A 15,127-nucleotide genomic window follows, 5' to 3' on the forward strand; every position below is an offset into this window, starting at 1 on the left:
CTACACCTTGAGCATGGTACACAATACAAGAATGATTTATTTCTAAAAAAAAAAAAAAATCATTTTATTTTATTTCTAGACTGCTACATATTCCTTAGTTTTTGAGGCTCACCAATGCTGCGTATATTTGTTTAACAATACAGTAAAAAACAGTTATATTGTGAAATGTAATGCTCAAGAAACATTCCTTATTATAATAAAATAAAATAATTTATTTCAAAGAAGAAATTCTAAAGTTCGACCCCAGACTTTTGAACAATAGTCTATAGTTAAACAAAGCATAAATAAAGACACATACAAACTCTTAAATAAATCTTTTTGCTGTAATTGATTCCAAAGATTTATTCTATATGATGCCATTGCAACATAAAAAGTGTTTGGCTAACCATCTGGAGCCTCATAAATAAAAATGCTACAGTCTAATTAGCTATTTAATGTAGACCAACCTGTAATGAATATTCTAACACGCTCAACCGCCTTATGACGGATGTAGTCTGGCAGCTACCGGAGGTCAAGAGCGCCCTTTTCCCAAAGGACAGCTGCAGGGATGGGTCCTTTTCATGCCTCTGTTTTTGGAAAGAGAGGGACGTCTTTATTTTACTCTCATTCTTTCACCCCTCTCAAAGAGTCAGGAAGGGCCCATGTGGAGGTGTTGACATTTAGCCCCCCTAAAGCAGTGAATAATTCAAAAAGAGGAAAGGTACAAATGTCAGGCGCTAGGAATAAACTTGCCTGAAGAGATGCGAGATTTCAAGTAAAGACATTGATATGATAATCCCAGCAGACCTCTGGCCGTGGATATCGTCCTGTTTTGCATAGCACAGATGAGTCTGTGAATATTTAGGATTCTGATTTGAATACATAATGAACCCGGCCTCTTTTGTGACCATTAGTTGGACAGCATGTAAAATTAACTTGATTAATCTTGATTGATTAACCATTAAATATAAATCGGACTCTGTAAGAGAATGTTGATCTGATATCACTGTCAGTCGTCAAGCAGTTTGAGGGAATAAGGAGACTTTTGTTTCAGAATGCAAATGAACCAACTTCCATGCCAGCAGCTTTTGATCTGCACACAGGGAAGTGGTTGTTTCTGTGTGTGTGTGTGTGTGTGTGTGTGTGTGTGTGTGTGTGTGTGTGTGTGTGTGTGTGGCATCTGCCAGTCAATAGCTGCCACATCTGTCTCATATTACCATAAGGGCAACTTTAACATCCGCCGAGGCCGACAGACAGATGGTAGCCAGCATTTCTTTTACAGTCAAACATAATTAAATGTAACCTCTCTCACCTTCCTATTCTTCCTTCTGTCTGTCTCTTTATACCTTTGTGACCAGGTGTAACTGGCTGTTCATGCTGAAAAACGTCCTGAGATTAATCATTTCAGCTGGATTGCACACATTCTCATCACCGGTTGCAATGCTGACAGAAATGTCATCCGTCATCTTCAAGCCTTCAGTTATGATTCAAATGAATCTGATCCAAATTTTAGTCACCTGTTGCCTTTGGATTGCAACATTACTGTGAAGTGAAATGAAACGGGTCACCGACAAAATATGTAATGTTGTCTCACTTCGTGACCTTGAATTTAGTGTTTGAGAACTCATACATTTGGTTCACTCAAAAATAAATATAGTAATTTCTCACCCTCATGTGCTCTCTTACATAAAACCAGAAAAAAACAATCCTTTCCACGCAGTTATAAAAAAAGGAGAATAAAGCTTTCAAATTGCAAAAAGCCCCCGAAAATGTGGTCCATGTGGGTTCTGTACTCTATTCTATGTCTTCTGACGCCATAAAAAGACCAAAATTGGCTTTTTGTTGTACTTTAAGGTATAGCAGAGTGTTCAAAACGTTTTTGCTCTGCATTATGTGGTGTTGCTGTGAGTCCTGTGTTTTGTTGTGTAAGAGAGTGGTATTGATCTTTGTGAGAGTTGAGGTTTGTCTTGGTGAAGTGATATATGGGGCGGTGGTTCTTTTAGTAAGACTTTTAGAGTTAAATTTGTTTCCAGGTCAGACCGACACAGACGGTACGTCTGTGCATACACTGTGTTTCCAGACCTCCCAAAGGCTGAAAATAAAATGCCTCCTAAATCTATTTCAGCAGAACAAATAAACAGAGGAAGAGGAACACGGCCGAATCCAGCTGCTTATAAAATCAGACAAAAAAAATAAAAACCCAGACGCCCCTACAGTCTTTTCTTAAAAGACTCCAGACTTCTTTATGAACTAAGGTGCTTTTCATTTGAAGTTATCACACTGGTTCCCCGTTATTGATCTTTCTGTCCATCTGTCTGTTCCTCTCAGTCTCTTGCTTGCTTTCTCTTTCTTTCTCTGACTCTGATTTGGATCTATTAACGCTGGTCAAAATCTTCGAAATCACAAAGTCTTCCAAGCTAGAGATAGTACTCTGGCTTATAAGAAAGCATCATGTCCTCCTGGATAGTGGTTGGGACTGAATATGTACTATATGTGTATGCTTTATTCACAAATATAACACAATCAAATTATTCTTTGTTATATTTGTGGAAGAATGTTTTCCAGTTACATTATTGTCTGTTATCAGCTATACAATACAATAAATAATTACAACAAATTATTTCATAAATAATTCAAATAATTTCTTACCCCTACCCAATACTTTTCTCTGACTTTCTCTCTATTCTCTCAGGCACTCAGCTATCTCTCTCAGTGAAACCTTATTAAATCTATTACTGTTAACCTTGCAAATTCTCTCAGTGGCATTTAGTGCATTTGAGGGACAGCAGGAGTGTGAAGTCTTTGTCCTTTAATGTTGTGATTATCTGATTGCTAGGTGTGAATTAACCATCACACAGAGCTCCACACGACCTCACTTACAAACAAGCTGAGTTGTTTTTCACCATCCACTTGTACTGTGTAGTGCTTCTGTGCTTTTATCCAAACCATTTGAATATCTTAATCGGTTTATTAGCTTCAGTTTCTAAAGTCATCTTTACCATAGATTGGTAATTTTAGAGACTTAATTTCTTTAACACTATAGTTTTATTATTGATTTCTATCTTTTGTCATTCCGCTAGTGATTTTTCTCAAAGCTGTCTCAATAGGGAACGTCAGCACTAAAGCTAATAAACAATTCAGTAGCTTTCGAGGTTTTCACTGAAATGCATGTTAGAATGTTCTTTTATGTTATAGTGCCTGTAATTTATACAATTATTTTCGTGGATCTTTCTGAATACTTGTCCTTCATGAAGCTGCTTTACTATTCATCTCATGTGCTGAACATATTTCATACATACACGGGGTAAGGAAACATGTTTTTTCAACCATGAATGTGCTTACGTATTATATATCAAAGTCGAAGGTCAGAATGAACTCTCATAATGCTGTTTGCCCTCTTAGGGCAGCTTTTCCTAATAATCTGAGACAGAAAGACACATCTAGAGACTTTATGTTCTTATTGGTAAAGAGAATAAATGACTTTTAAATTAAGTTCTTACCACTGAATCAGAAATAATCGATGAGCTTTTGAAGACAGATGCATTTGAACAGTCTGATATCTTTGAGCTTTGTAGTTACCGACTAGTCACATCACATACTTTCTCGCATTTTCACTCACACGTTTAATATAATAGTGTATTGCCATCTGCTGTTTCAGATGGGTAGTGTACTTTTTAACTTAAACAGATGAGGGGTGCTTGTCTATAGGTACACACTCATACACTTGAAAAATTATAAAACGTTTGTTTCTTTTCATATATATTATAGTTTAGTTTATGTGTAAACATTTCTATTTTTTATGTAATGTGTATTCTTCCTTATGTATTTTGTAGTATATCTCTACTTGTTTTTAATTTCTGTAAAATTAAACTTTCAGGACATGTGGGCAGAATCCAAATGGAGCCCAGCGATTTTCCCAATGACATATTGTAGCCTGTGTTTTTGTGCTGACACTGGTCTGAACTGATGAGTTGATGCGTGATTGCTCACACCCTGGTGTTTCTGCACTGAGCCAGAAAGCCATTTGAGTATGTTTGCTTTTGTAGAAACTAATATTGTATTCATGGAGCTGTAATACTGAGTTTCAGCTTGTGAGGTTCAATGAATCTTAAGATTGTCTTAGACTGTCTGACTTCATGTAGCCTGTCTCCAAAATAATATCATATTTTTAGGGCTGGGTAAAAATATTGATTTCTCAATTTTAATCCATTCTCATTTTTATGAAATTATATCGATTCTTAAATCCTAAGAATCGATTAGTCTAGCATGTTTTCAGTTAATGAAAGGAACATTGATGTGCACCTCTTATCCAGAAATCGCAATAAGCTTTGTGCTTTGTTACTTTTCGTGTGAAACAAACTCCCATATTTCAAATTCTGTCCATTTTATTACAATATTCAAACAATAAATACTATTTCATGTGGAGTGCCAGATCGCTGTAGTATCGCCTCAGTTCAAGAGAAGTGGCAGCGCGAAACTCTTCTGAACTGATCTCTTTCGGCGACAGCATGAATGAACAATTGATGGTATGTTAAAAGAAAGAGTACAACTTACCGAGACCCAAGTCCATATCCTGTCTCATATAATCGCTCAATTATTGTTTCAACCACAGCAATGTTCACTTCAGTGTTCAGTGTTTATATTTCAAAAAACGAATTGGAGTAGAAATATAATTATGTTATTTACATTTAAAGTTAATATTATAACTTCAATATTATAAAAACTTCAATGAGTGTAATTTGAGTGTTTGTATACAAATCAGTTAATTGTAACCTTCAGTATTATAATAATGTAGTACCAACCGACTCTCATGTTTATTTTACAGCATTAGTTGAGGGATTTTTTTTTTCCTTCAGAAAATTTGCCATGTACTGTACTTGATGTGTGTGTGTGTGTGTGTGTGTGTGTGTGTTTTATTGCAGGTGTGTGTGACTGCAGAGACTTCACCACAGGTCATTATTGTGAGCTTTGTGAAGATGGTTACTATGGCAATGCACTGACTGGCAGCCCAGGCGACTGCTTACCTTGTCCTTGTCCAGATCACACCACCTGTGCCCAGGTGCCAGAGACGGGGGACGTGGTTTGTACCAACTGTCCAACAGGCCAAAGGGGTCAGTTGCATTCAGTTTATGTGCTATTTACATAATTCAGCTCAGCATAGCTCAGCATTAATATGCAAACAGATTAGTAGTTAAAATACATTATGCACTCACTGTAAATAAATATACATTTAGCAGACGCTTGCATCTGAAGCACAAACACAAAGGGTGATAATAAATAGAAAGTAGATTGTGTTAATGGATTTTAATGGATTCCCAGGTGTACGGTGTGAATTATGTGAAGATGGTTTCTATGGCAACCCTTTGGGTTGGGGAGATAAAGTGCAACCGTGTGTGATGTGCGAGTGTAATGGGAACGTGGATCCCAATGCAGTGGGTGTGTGCGATCACATGACTGGACGCTGTCTGAAATGCCTGGGACATACGACTGGGGACCATTGTGAAAAATGCAGATCAGGTTACTACGGCAACGCTTTGGCCAATGAACTCAATCCAGAGCGAAAGTGCAAACGTGAGTATCATTTAAAACATGAATGTGGCACAAAATGAAGACATTTGATTGTTGATTTCGGGGGGGGAGGGGTATATAGTCACCTACCTTATCCTCCTAGGGACAGTAAAATTAAAAATCACCTACATTGTGGAAACCAGCCAAAAAAAAATGGCTTAATATACTGCAGATATGTAAATGCAAATGAGTAAGAGACAGAAAATATCATTAGCTGAGTATAAAAACAATAGAAGTCAATGGAAAGGCGTTGATGCTTTGAGACTTCAAAACTTTGATTAAATTGTTTTTGAGAAGCTTGGCAACATTAAGCATTTTGTCCTTGTTCGAGCTGTTGCTTTGTTGCATGCCTCATTAGAATGTAGACATTAAAAAACATTTTGTGCATGAGCTATACATCATTTGCGATCATGTGGGTGAGAAGATTTTTTGTGAAATTCTTTGTAACTCAGGAAACTTAACGTTCTGGGTATTTTGCATTGAGAATTTATGAATTTCTGTTTCTTAGCTTGTGCCTGTAACGTGGCTGGGACATCAGGATCACCTGACTGCCACCCTGATACAGGAAAATGTGTTTGCCTGAGTCATGTGACAGGGAGAGACTGTGGACAGTGTGAAACTGGCTATTTCAACCTGCAGCCAGGCTTGGGCTGCGAGATGTAAGATCTGTCAGTATGCCTGTCAGTCTATCAGCCTATAAATTAAAATAGCATAAATTCTATACTCTTTTCTTCTCTTCTATAGGTGTAACTGCAACCCCATTGGCTCCTCTTCTTCAGCATGTCATCCAATCACAGGACAGTGCATGTGTCGAACAGGTGTAGAGGGGCTGTCGTGTGACACTTGTCGAATGGGATTCTTTGGTTTCTCGTCTAGAGGCTGCAGAGGTATTGAAATCAATAATCAGAACCAGACACTGGACATGTGTGGTTGACATGGACAAGTCAGATTTGCCCTGAAACTAAGATTGATTTGTATCTTTAAAAACGGTTTACTATTTACATTTTAATGTTTAATATTTATTTTACTAATGGAACTTTTCATTTTTTTTTTATTATTAACAAATTAAAAATACAAATATTTAATAAACAAATTATAGTTGTCAGCTGTCAATGTTACTCTGTTAACCAAAGTATTTTACTGTGAGTTCAGCTAAATAAACTCCAAGGAGTGTTATAACACAATTGAATTTAGTTTTAAACGGGTATACATTTTAATACATATTTAAAAAGATAATTCACCCAAAATATGATTTTTTTTTGTCATTAACTACTCACCCTCATGTCATTCTAAACCTGTAAGACACATTAAGATATTTTTGATGAAATCCAAGAGCTTTCTGACTCACCATAGAGAGCAACGGAACTACCACGTTTAAAGCCCAGAAACGTAGTAAGGACATCATTAAAATAGTCAATGTGGTTCAACCGTAATGTTATGAAGCTACCAGAATAATTTTTGTGTGTAAAAAACAAAAATAACAACTTCATTCAACAACTTCTTCTCTTCCGTGTCAGTTTTACATGACGTACTGAGTACCAACGTACAGAGTACCACAACGCATGTGTGTGCATTCCTCTCTTTTCAAACAAGCCGCAGCGCATCTAGGTTCTATGTCGGAACGCCAAGTTCTGCATCAGCAGCACCACATGCATGCATCAAGAGAAGTATTCTCGTAGCTTCATAAAATTACGGCTGAACCACTGCTGTCACATGGACTATTTTAATTATGTCCTTACTACCTTTTTGGGCCTTGAATGTGGTAGTTCCATTACTGTCTAGGGTCAGAAAGCTCTCTGATTTTATCAAAAGTATCTTAATTTGTGTTTTGACGACCAATGAAAGTCTTACGGGTTTGGAACGACATGAAGGTGAGTAATTAATGACAGAATTTTCATTTTTGGTGAACTATCCCTTTAACATTATATATAATTTTGTCCATTGTGTCTTTCACATACCTGTTTCAAGTGAGAGTCATTGTTTCTCTTTGTCAATCTTCCACCTATAGCATGTAATTGTGACCCCATGGGCTCGACCTTGATGCAGTGCCATGACAATGGGACGTGTTCTTGTCGCCATGGGTTTGTTGGATATAAGTGTGACAAGTGTGAATTGAACTACTACCAGAACCGCCTGACCCACCAATGTGAGGAGTGTCCTGTGTGCTATAGTCTCATCAGAGACCAGGTGGGCCTTCCTCAGTTCATGAGAGAGAGAGATGATGAAGCATGAAAAATTATCTTTTGATGTAATGGTTGCTTAGCAAATTAAAAGGTTCACAATTACGTGTTATCTCACCCACTCACGAAGTTCCTTTGCTCAGATCTTCCTGGTTTTTCATAATGAGCATGAATGGGTGGTAACGCAAGGCTGGTTTTAACTCTGCCCTTTAAATGATAGTGCAAAGCTCAGTGGGGCTCAAGCTAATAAGGTGCAGTTGATATTTTTAATAATCAAAGTTTCGTCTACTGCTGTAATTGAGTGCTTTGATTTTTCTGTTTTTAAATATGACTACGTTTACACATTGTCTCTTCATTTTTTCTCACAGGTTTTGTTAATGATTTTTTTCACATTGTTATGTGTACAGGCCAGTAAACTAAAGGCCAGACTGCGGGAGTTGGAGACGCTGCTCAGCAGCTATGACTGCAATAGATACAGTCGGCATTATCGTGGGCGCCAGCAGCACAGACACCAACATAACGGCCTGGACAATCACATACAGAAGGACCAAGTTGAAGACTATCTGCCCAATGCTCTGGAGGACCTCATAGCTATTCAAGGTGAAAAGTCCTTAACCTTCCCACTCCCAAGATAAGAGAATTCACAAACAAGCTGTTTAACACATATTAAATGGCAAAGTACCACTGGTGACTATCTAATATTATACAATAATATATAATATTACAATATATTTTATAATACAATATATAATACTGTTTAGTATATAATATTTAATGTCCAGCACATGTACTATGTTTACTACATGGAAGGCAGATTAATTAGATAAAATATTAATAAAATAAATAATAATGCCCTTAAAAAGCCTAATTAGTCATTGTTGTTGTTGTGTTTTTTTTGTTGTTGTTGTTGTTGTTTTTTTACATTAAAGCACCATTACATAGTTAATAGAAAGTAACACAATGTAAATAAGAAGAATTTAATGTGTAATTAGAGGGGCTTATGTAGTTATTTATATATTGTTGTAATTGTTAACATGCAACATGTGTGTAAGACTCATTAATTTGATCAAAAATGACAGTAAAGACATTTACAATATTGCAAAAAATCTATTTCAAATAAGTGTTGTTCTTTTGAACTTTCTATTCATCAAAGAATCCTGAAAAGAAAAATGCATCACAGTTTCTGCAAAAATATTATGCATATTCAAATCAGCATATTAGAATGATTTCTGAAGGATCGTGTGACTTTAAAGACTGGAGTAATGGCTGCAGAAAATTCAGCTTTAATATTGCCATTTTAAAATATATTCAAATAGATTTTAAACTGTAATGACATTTTAAAGTATTACTGATTTTACTATATTTTATAAGGCTGTATAATTGCAGCCTTGGTGAGCATGAAAGTCTTATTTCAAAAATACTTTTGAAGGATATTATATGCTAAGAAAAACTAATTTGTTTAGTATGGTTTGTACAGTGGCTTTTCAGTTTATCAGAAACTAATGTAGAACATATTGTACCTCCATTCAGCTTTGTTGTTTCTGCCAGTGACAGTCGTTTTGTTGGAAACTCCTTACTGATCCAACACTGATGTTCCTCCTTTGATGCAGAGGCTCGCGAGGCTTTCATTAAGCAGTTCTCACAGCTGGAAACATCTGCCCAGACCTTACAGCTACAGCTGCGTAGCATTGCATCGGCACTGAACTGCAACTTAACAGACACCGGAGAAGTTACAGAGGAAGAAAAGACAGTGAAGGGTGAACATGAGTGTCAAGAGCTTGGTGACACTTTATCTGCTGCTCTGAAAATGCAAGACCAGCTTCAGAAGATGACTCTTGACCTTAACAGCATGGTGAGTCTGCACAGATCAATTAAATGAATGTCTAATCCGTCTGGCCAGAGAACGTGTCATAATGAAGGCTTTTGTGTCTCTCTGCTTCTCTTCAAACATCTTATTCTAGTCATCCCATCTGTAATCCCTAAAGAACCAAACAAATGGAACGCTATAGTGAATGAGTCTGAGGTGCTGGTGAAAAGGTTAGCAGAAATACTGAATTTACTACAAATGTCAATTTGAGTTTTAGATGCGACTTCTGCAAAAATTGTTTATAATGTTTTCTTTTAACAGTCACACAGACATGGCAGCTCATATAGAGCAGATAGCAGAAGATGCCTTTAAAATGGCTAACAGAACCTATTCACAGCTGATAATGTTACTAGAAGACAACTCCACCGATTCATATGTACAGGATCTCACAGAGAAGTGAGTTACATTATGTTTGTGTCTGTATTCATCAAGCACTTTTTGGGGTTCCCTGGGTATTTGTCTTTAATAACTCATTTTAAATGCCACTGTCTTATCTATTTTTGTCTCAAAGGCTGGAGGAGATGCAGCAGTTGAAGGAGAATCTGACGCTTGAGGTTAATGAGACTTTAGTGACACACCTGTCACTTCAGAGGCACAACTCCGAGATAGCTGCAATTTTAGAGAACATCACCTCTTCACTATCTGAACTACACAGAACGGAGGGCAATTTCACCCTCACAGTGCAGGAGTCCAATATAACGTCTTTCTCACAGATGCTTAATCAAACAAATGTCACAGCAACACAGGATCCTGAAATCACAGAGGTTCGTTCATGCATTATGAATGGACATTGTGGTACTGCTATTAATGCCTCAATACACTAATTATTGTTTAACATGCATGTATTTTAATCTTATTAACTAAAATCTTATACATCTAGAGTAATGGAAAATTATTAATTATTTTATAGTTAAAATTACTATGCTTAGTTGTCATCACTATTCCACAACATGACATATAGAAATCATTTTCAGAAGCTTTCATAAACATTATTTTATGGTCCAGTCATGTTTTGTAACCAAAGCTATATACTAAGAAGCATTTCTGATTGAATTGTAAAACATTTAAAGGGATAGTGCACCCAAAAGAAAATTCTGTCATTAATTACTCATCCTCACGTAGGGGTCTACGATATATATCGTCTGCGATAATATCGTAATTGTTGTGTGCGTTTTAGCATTATCGTGTATTTTGCAAAAAAACAAACAAAACACCTAGGGATTGCACGCGTACATTACGTGATGAATTCTAGTGGGTTAAACAGTGCACATGTGCATTTAGTGTGCATTCTTTCACTGCATGATTCAGTCTATTAAAATGCATTAAGAGTGATCACAAAATTCAAGATATGGGGGCAGAAAATGCATATATTTCAGTTATAATGATTTGGTTCAGTCAAAATGATTCACTTATTAACAGTGACTTGCTGCCATCTACTGGCGGTTTTAATTTCACATATAAAGTATCTTTTCATTTTTAAAATAATTTCAAATATCAGTATTCAATGTTTTATGTTTAAAATATCAAAACATTATGCTTTTTTTTCTTGCGGGTTAAGCACACCATGTCCCTCTGAGCTGCATTAAAATGTGTGCAAACACATCTAAATGCCACTTCAGATGCAATTTCTGCAAAGATTAATTTTGTTGATACTGATTTCATTTATTTGGTAACAGCTTTAATGTCTTATTATTCTAATTGACTGATTAATTGTAAGAATTTGACTCAAAAGATGCACATTTTTATGAAAAAAAAGCTTTATTAAAGGTAAAAATGCCCATAAAATGTAAATATCAATTTAAACTTATAGAAAAAAATTCATTTCTATCACTGATGTGAACTGACCATACAGAATATGAAGAATATCATAAACTGCAGCAGTCCACGGTAGTCAGATATCAGCACAATAACACACTCTGCAAAATATCTTCTAGTTATTGTTGTGGGGGAAAAAAAAAAACAGAACATATCGAGATATCACTTTTTGTCAATATCACACACCCCTACCCTCACGTTGTTCTAAACCCATAAGACCTTTATTCATCTTTGGAACACCAATTAAGATATTTTTGATGAAATACGAGAGCTTTCTGACCCTGCATAGACAGCAACGCAAATACCACATTCAAGGCTCAGAAAGGTAGTAAGGACATTGTTAAAATCTTTATTTTTGTTTTCTTTGCACACAAAAAGTATTCTCATCTTAATAACATTATGGTTGAACCACAGATGTCACATGGACTATTTTGACAATGTCCTTGAATGTGTCAGTTGCATTGCTGTCTATGCAGGGTCAGAAAGCTCTCAGATTTCATACAAAATATCTTAATTTGTGTTCTAAAGATGAATGAAGGTCTTACAGCTTTGGAACCACATGAGGGTGAGTAATTAATGACAGAATTTTCATTTTTGGGTGAACTATCCCTTTAATGCTAAGAGGTGTTTAATCTAAAAGGTTCCTTAATGGATGTTTTTAAGAAGTTTTCACCTTGAAAATTTGTAGGATTTTTAACAAATTAAAAATTGAAAGATCTTTAGCAATAGTATTTTTGTTGTAATCTGTAAGAAGCTTATTTACATTTATATATATTATAAAATATTTCAACCTTAAAAATTAGCTAATGATGCTGATATGCCAATAAAAAGTCTCAGGCCATAGGCAATAAAATATTAATAAAAATAGTTTTTTTGTTTTTTGTTTTTTTTAAATAAATAAATAGTGTGCTCTGAGTGTGGAGGTCATCGAAAAGAATATATTCTAAACCAAATTAATCTGCATTTCAGATCGAGGACCTGATGAACAGGACAGCTGAGTTGGACGTTTCTGTCCAGTCCAAAGAGCATTTGATAAATAAGACCAGAGGGGAAATACAGCCTCACGTGGACAGTGCAGAAAAACACCTGAAAAATGTTCAAGAGCACAAGCAGGTAAAGCCTGACCACACTGATAAAAAACACACAAAGAAGTATAATAAAGTCCTAGTAATTAAAGGTCTAGCAGTTCTTTCATCCTGTGAGTTTAGCACCTCCTGCCAGTCAGTCTGGTGGGAAATGTTACAGCACAAGAGAAAAAACAACAGGGATGTGTTCTCAGCTCAAAGCAAATTCAAATGTGACAATTTCCTGCCAAAAGACAGTGTAATGAGATGCATCTTTTGTCTTTTTATCTGAAGCTGACGGCTGTGGCTGAGGGATTTAAGGTGTCAGCCGTCTCCTCTGTGGTGACAGGGAAAGAGGTTGAGGCGGAGATTCTGTCTTTACAGAAGGGTCTGGAAGGTAACTGGTTCTGCTTTTTACTTCTTTCATATTTTCACTGTTGATACATAAAATCCATTTTCAAGTTATGACAGATGAGCAATAAATGAGGTAAACATAGAAGTAAATGTGTCCTAATTACAACTTGAACATTCTAAGCTGTATAATGTTAAAAGCTGTGCTGTAAATTGAGTTAAACAAGGTAAAAATTAAGCATTTGTAATAAAAAAGGGGGATTGAAAGAGAGTAATAAGGTCCAGCTGAGGACTGTGAGAAATACAGCAGAAGAATGGTATACCATTTAAAATTTTAGGGTCAGTAAGATTTTTTTTTTTTTTTTTGGAAAGCATTAAAGTGACAATAAAAAAAATATAATCTACATTTTCTATTTCAAATAAATGCTGTTCTTTTAAACTTTCTGTTCATCAGAGAATCCTGAAAAAAATATGTTTTCACCATTATAATACTAATAAATGCTTCATGAGCAGCCAATATTAGAATGATTTCTGAAGGATCACATGACAATGAAGACTGGCTGAAAATTCAGCTTTTACAAACATATTAAAATAGAAAACATTTAATTTAAATTGTAATAGTATTTCACAGTTTTACTGATTTTACTGTATTTTGATCAAATAAATGCTGTTTTGGTGAGCATAAGAGGCTTTTGAATTCTTTTGAATGGTAGTGTATAACGGAATGAAAATGTGACAGTGTTGTGATAATGTACTCTGAATTGTAAAAATGTTCTCTGCCGTAGACATGGAGCAGGACTGGCCTCAACTGCCCACATATAGCAAAGGATATCTGAAGAGAGAGAAGCTGCTGAGAGAAAAGACCCTGGTGGATGTGAAAAAAAGAGTCAAGCAGACAGAGAGAATGGTCAAGCCTGCAGTGGAGAACGCTACGGCTGTGAGCAGCACAGCTAAACATGCCCAGGAGTCTGCAGATGCAGTGGCTAAAGTAGGCTATAAGCTGAAGCACACATGTATTCAAAAAACAAAAAGTGGTTATATTTATCAGTCCTGTTCAGCTAAAGTTTCTTTGTCTGAATTATGCAAATAAGAAATACTTTTCTCAAAGTCACTGAATCTAAGTATTTGTCAGTAAAGTTTTTTTATGCTATAATTCATTCTGTTAAACAAATTGTGATTATAGATGTTGTGTATAACCGTAACTGTGAAAGGCAATTTAGTCAGATCAGAGCCTAAGTGTATAAACACTATATTGCCTTGAGGAGCCTGGACTGAAGCAAGAACTGATGGGAACTGAAAGCCCTGTTATGTTGTTATTCATGACAGGATGCCAAAGTGTCCCTCACGCAGGGGAAACGGACAAAGCATGCATCTGGACAGTTGCGTTCAGCTGTGGACACCACCCTGGAGCAGTTGACTGAGCTGGAAAGCCAAGCTTCAGAGAAACAGAAAACCATGGAGGCAGAGGTAAACAATTTGGCATTAACTTGATAGTAGAATTGCCAATGTTTGTCCAGTTGGATAGGACCTCAATGTCATTATTATTAGAACACAGACTTCTGCAGGACATTCAGTACTGCCATTCTGTTTAGGGGGGTTGAGACACTGCAGTACATGTTCCAGAGAAAGACTAGATCAAAGAAAAGTATTAAACATGATGCGTACCTGTAAAGTCCAGGGGTGCGTTTCACAAAAGCATCGTTAGCTAACTATGGTCGTAAGTTCCATTGAACTCTGTTAGTAACGAAGGAACTTGCGACCATAGTTGCGTTTGTGAAATGCACCCCAGATAAGTTGACCGAGGAGGTTGTTTTTGAATAGCCGCGATGCTGATGTGCCATTTCTCCTCAGGACCTCCAGCTTTCTTCAAGGAATGTGATAGACAGCATGGAGACAGCCAAGAGTCAGCTGGAGTCCTTTACAAACACGCTAACTCTGCTCCTTAAACAACTGGGTAAATTCAGTATTTTATTTTATTTTATTTTTAGTGCTGTCAAAATTAGCGCATTAATGCAGGTGATTAATTTTTCCAGTTTAACAGGGTTAAAAATATTTATCGCAGTTAATGCAGGGACAGAACTAGGGACGGAACTGCTTTTGTCTCTTTTTCCTTGACAAGAATTGCATTTATTTAGACACAAAACGTCTTTACATCCACATCAAACAGGAGACATTTCAGACACACACCCCACTTCGCCTCAGTGCCAGGCGCTAGTTAAACAAGTGAGGAAGCAGTCCATTTGACGAGGAGCTTCAGTAGAATAACTGTGGACTGTGGTCAGATGAGATGTTGTCATGCCATA

At 36.3% G+C, this 15,127-nt stretch overlaps 1 protein-coding gene across 1 annotated transcript in view; it reads left to right on the forward strand.

Moving 5' to 3' along the window:
• Window positions 1-15,127, forward strand: part of LOC109065903 (laminin subunit gamma-3-like) — an 85,760-nt gene that overhangs the window by 68,607 nt on the left and 2,026 nt on the right. The window contains exons 14-28 of the mRNA XM_042724245.1: window positions 4,902-5,090; window positions 5,299-5,550; window positions 6,056-6,206; window positions 6,292-6,434; window positions 7,556-7,734; window positions 8,135-8,327; window positions 9,338-9,579; window positions 9,688-9,764; window positions 9,856-9,990; window positions 10,106-10,358; window positions 12,379-12,522; window positions 12,768-12,870; window positions 13,610-13,812; window positions 14,151-14,291; window positions 14,676-14,778. Of these exons, the coding sequence (XP_042580179.1) occupies window positions 4,902-5,090; window positions 5,299-5,550; window positions 6,056-6,206; window positions 6,292-6,434; window positions 7,556-7,734; window positions 8,135-8,327; window positions 9,338-9,579; window positions 9,688-9,764; window positions 9,856-9,990; window positions 10,106-10,358; window positions 12,379-12,522; window positions 12,768-12,870; window positions 13,610-13,812; window positions 14,151-14,291; window positions 14,676-14,778 (2,508 nt within the window). The remainder of the gene's footprint in view (window positions 1-4,901; window positions 5,091-5,298; window positions 5,551-6,055; window positions 6,207-6,291; window positions 6,435-7,555; window positions 7,735-8,134; window positions 8,328-9,337; window positions 9,580-9,687; window positions 9,765-9,855; window positions 9,991-10,105; window positions 10,359-12,378; window positions 12,523-12,767; window positions 12,871-13,609; window positions 13,813-14,150; window positions 14,292-14,675; window positions 14,779-15,127) is intronic.

This window comes from Cyprinus carpio, chromosome B5 (genome assembly GCF_018340385.1).
Source record: "Cyprinus carpio isolate SPL01 chromosome B5, ASM1834038v1, whole genome shotgun sequence".
NCBI classification, from domain to species: Eukaryota; Metazoa; Chordata; class Actinopteri; order Cypriniformes; family Cyprinidae; genus Cyprinus; species Cyprinus carpio.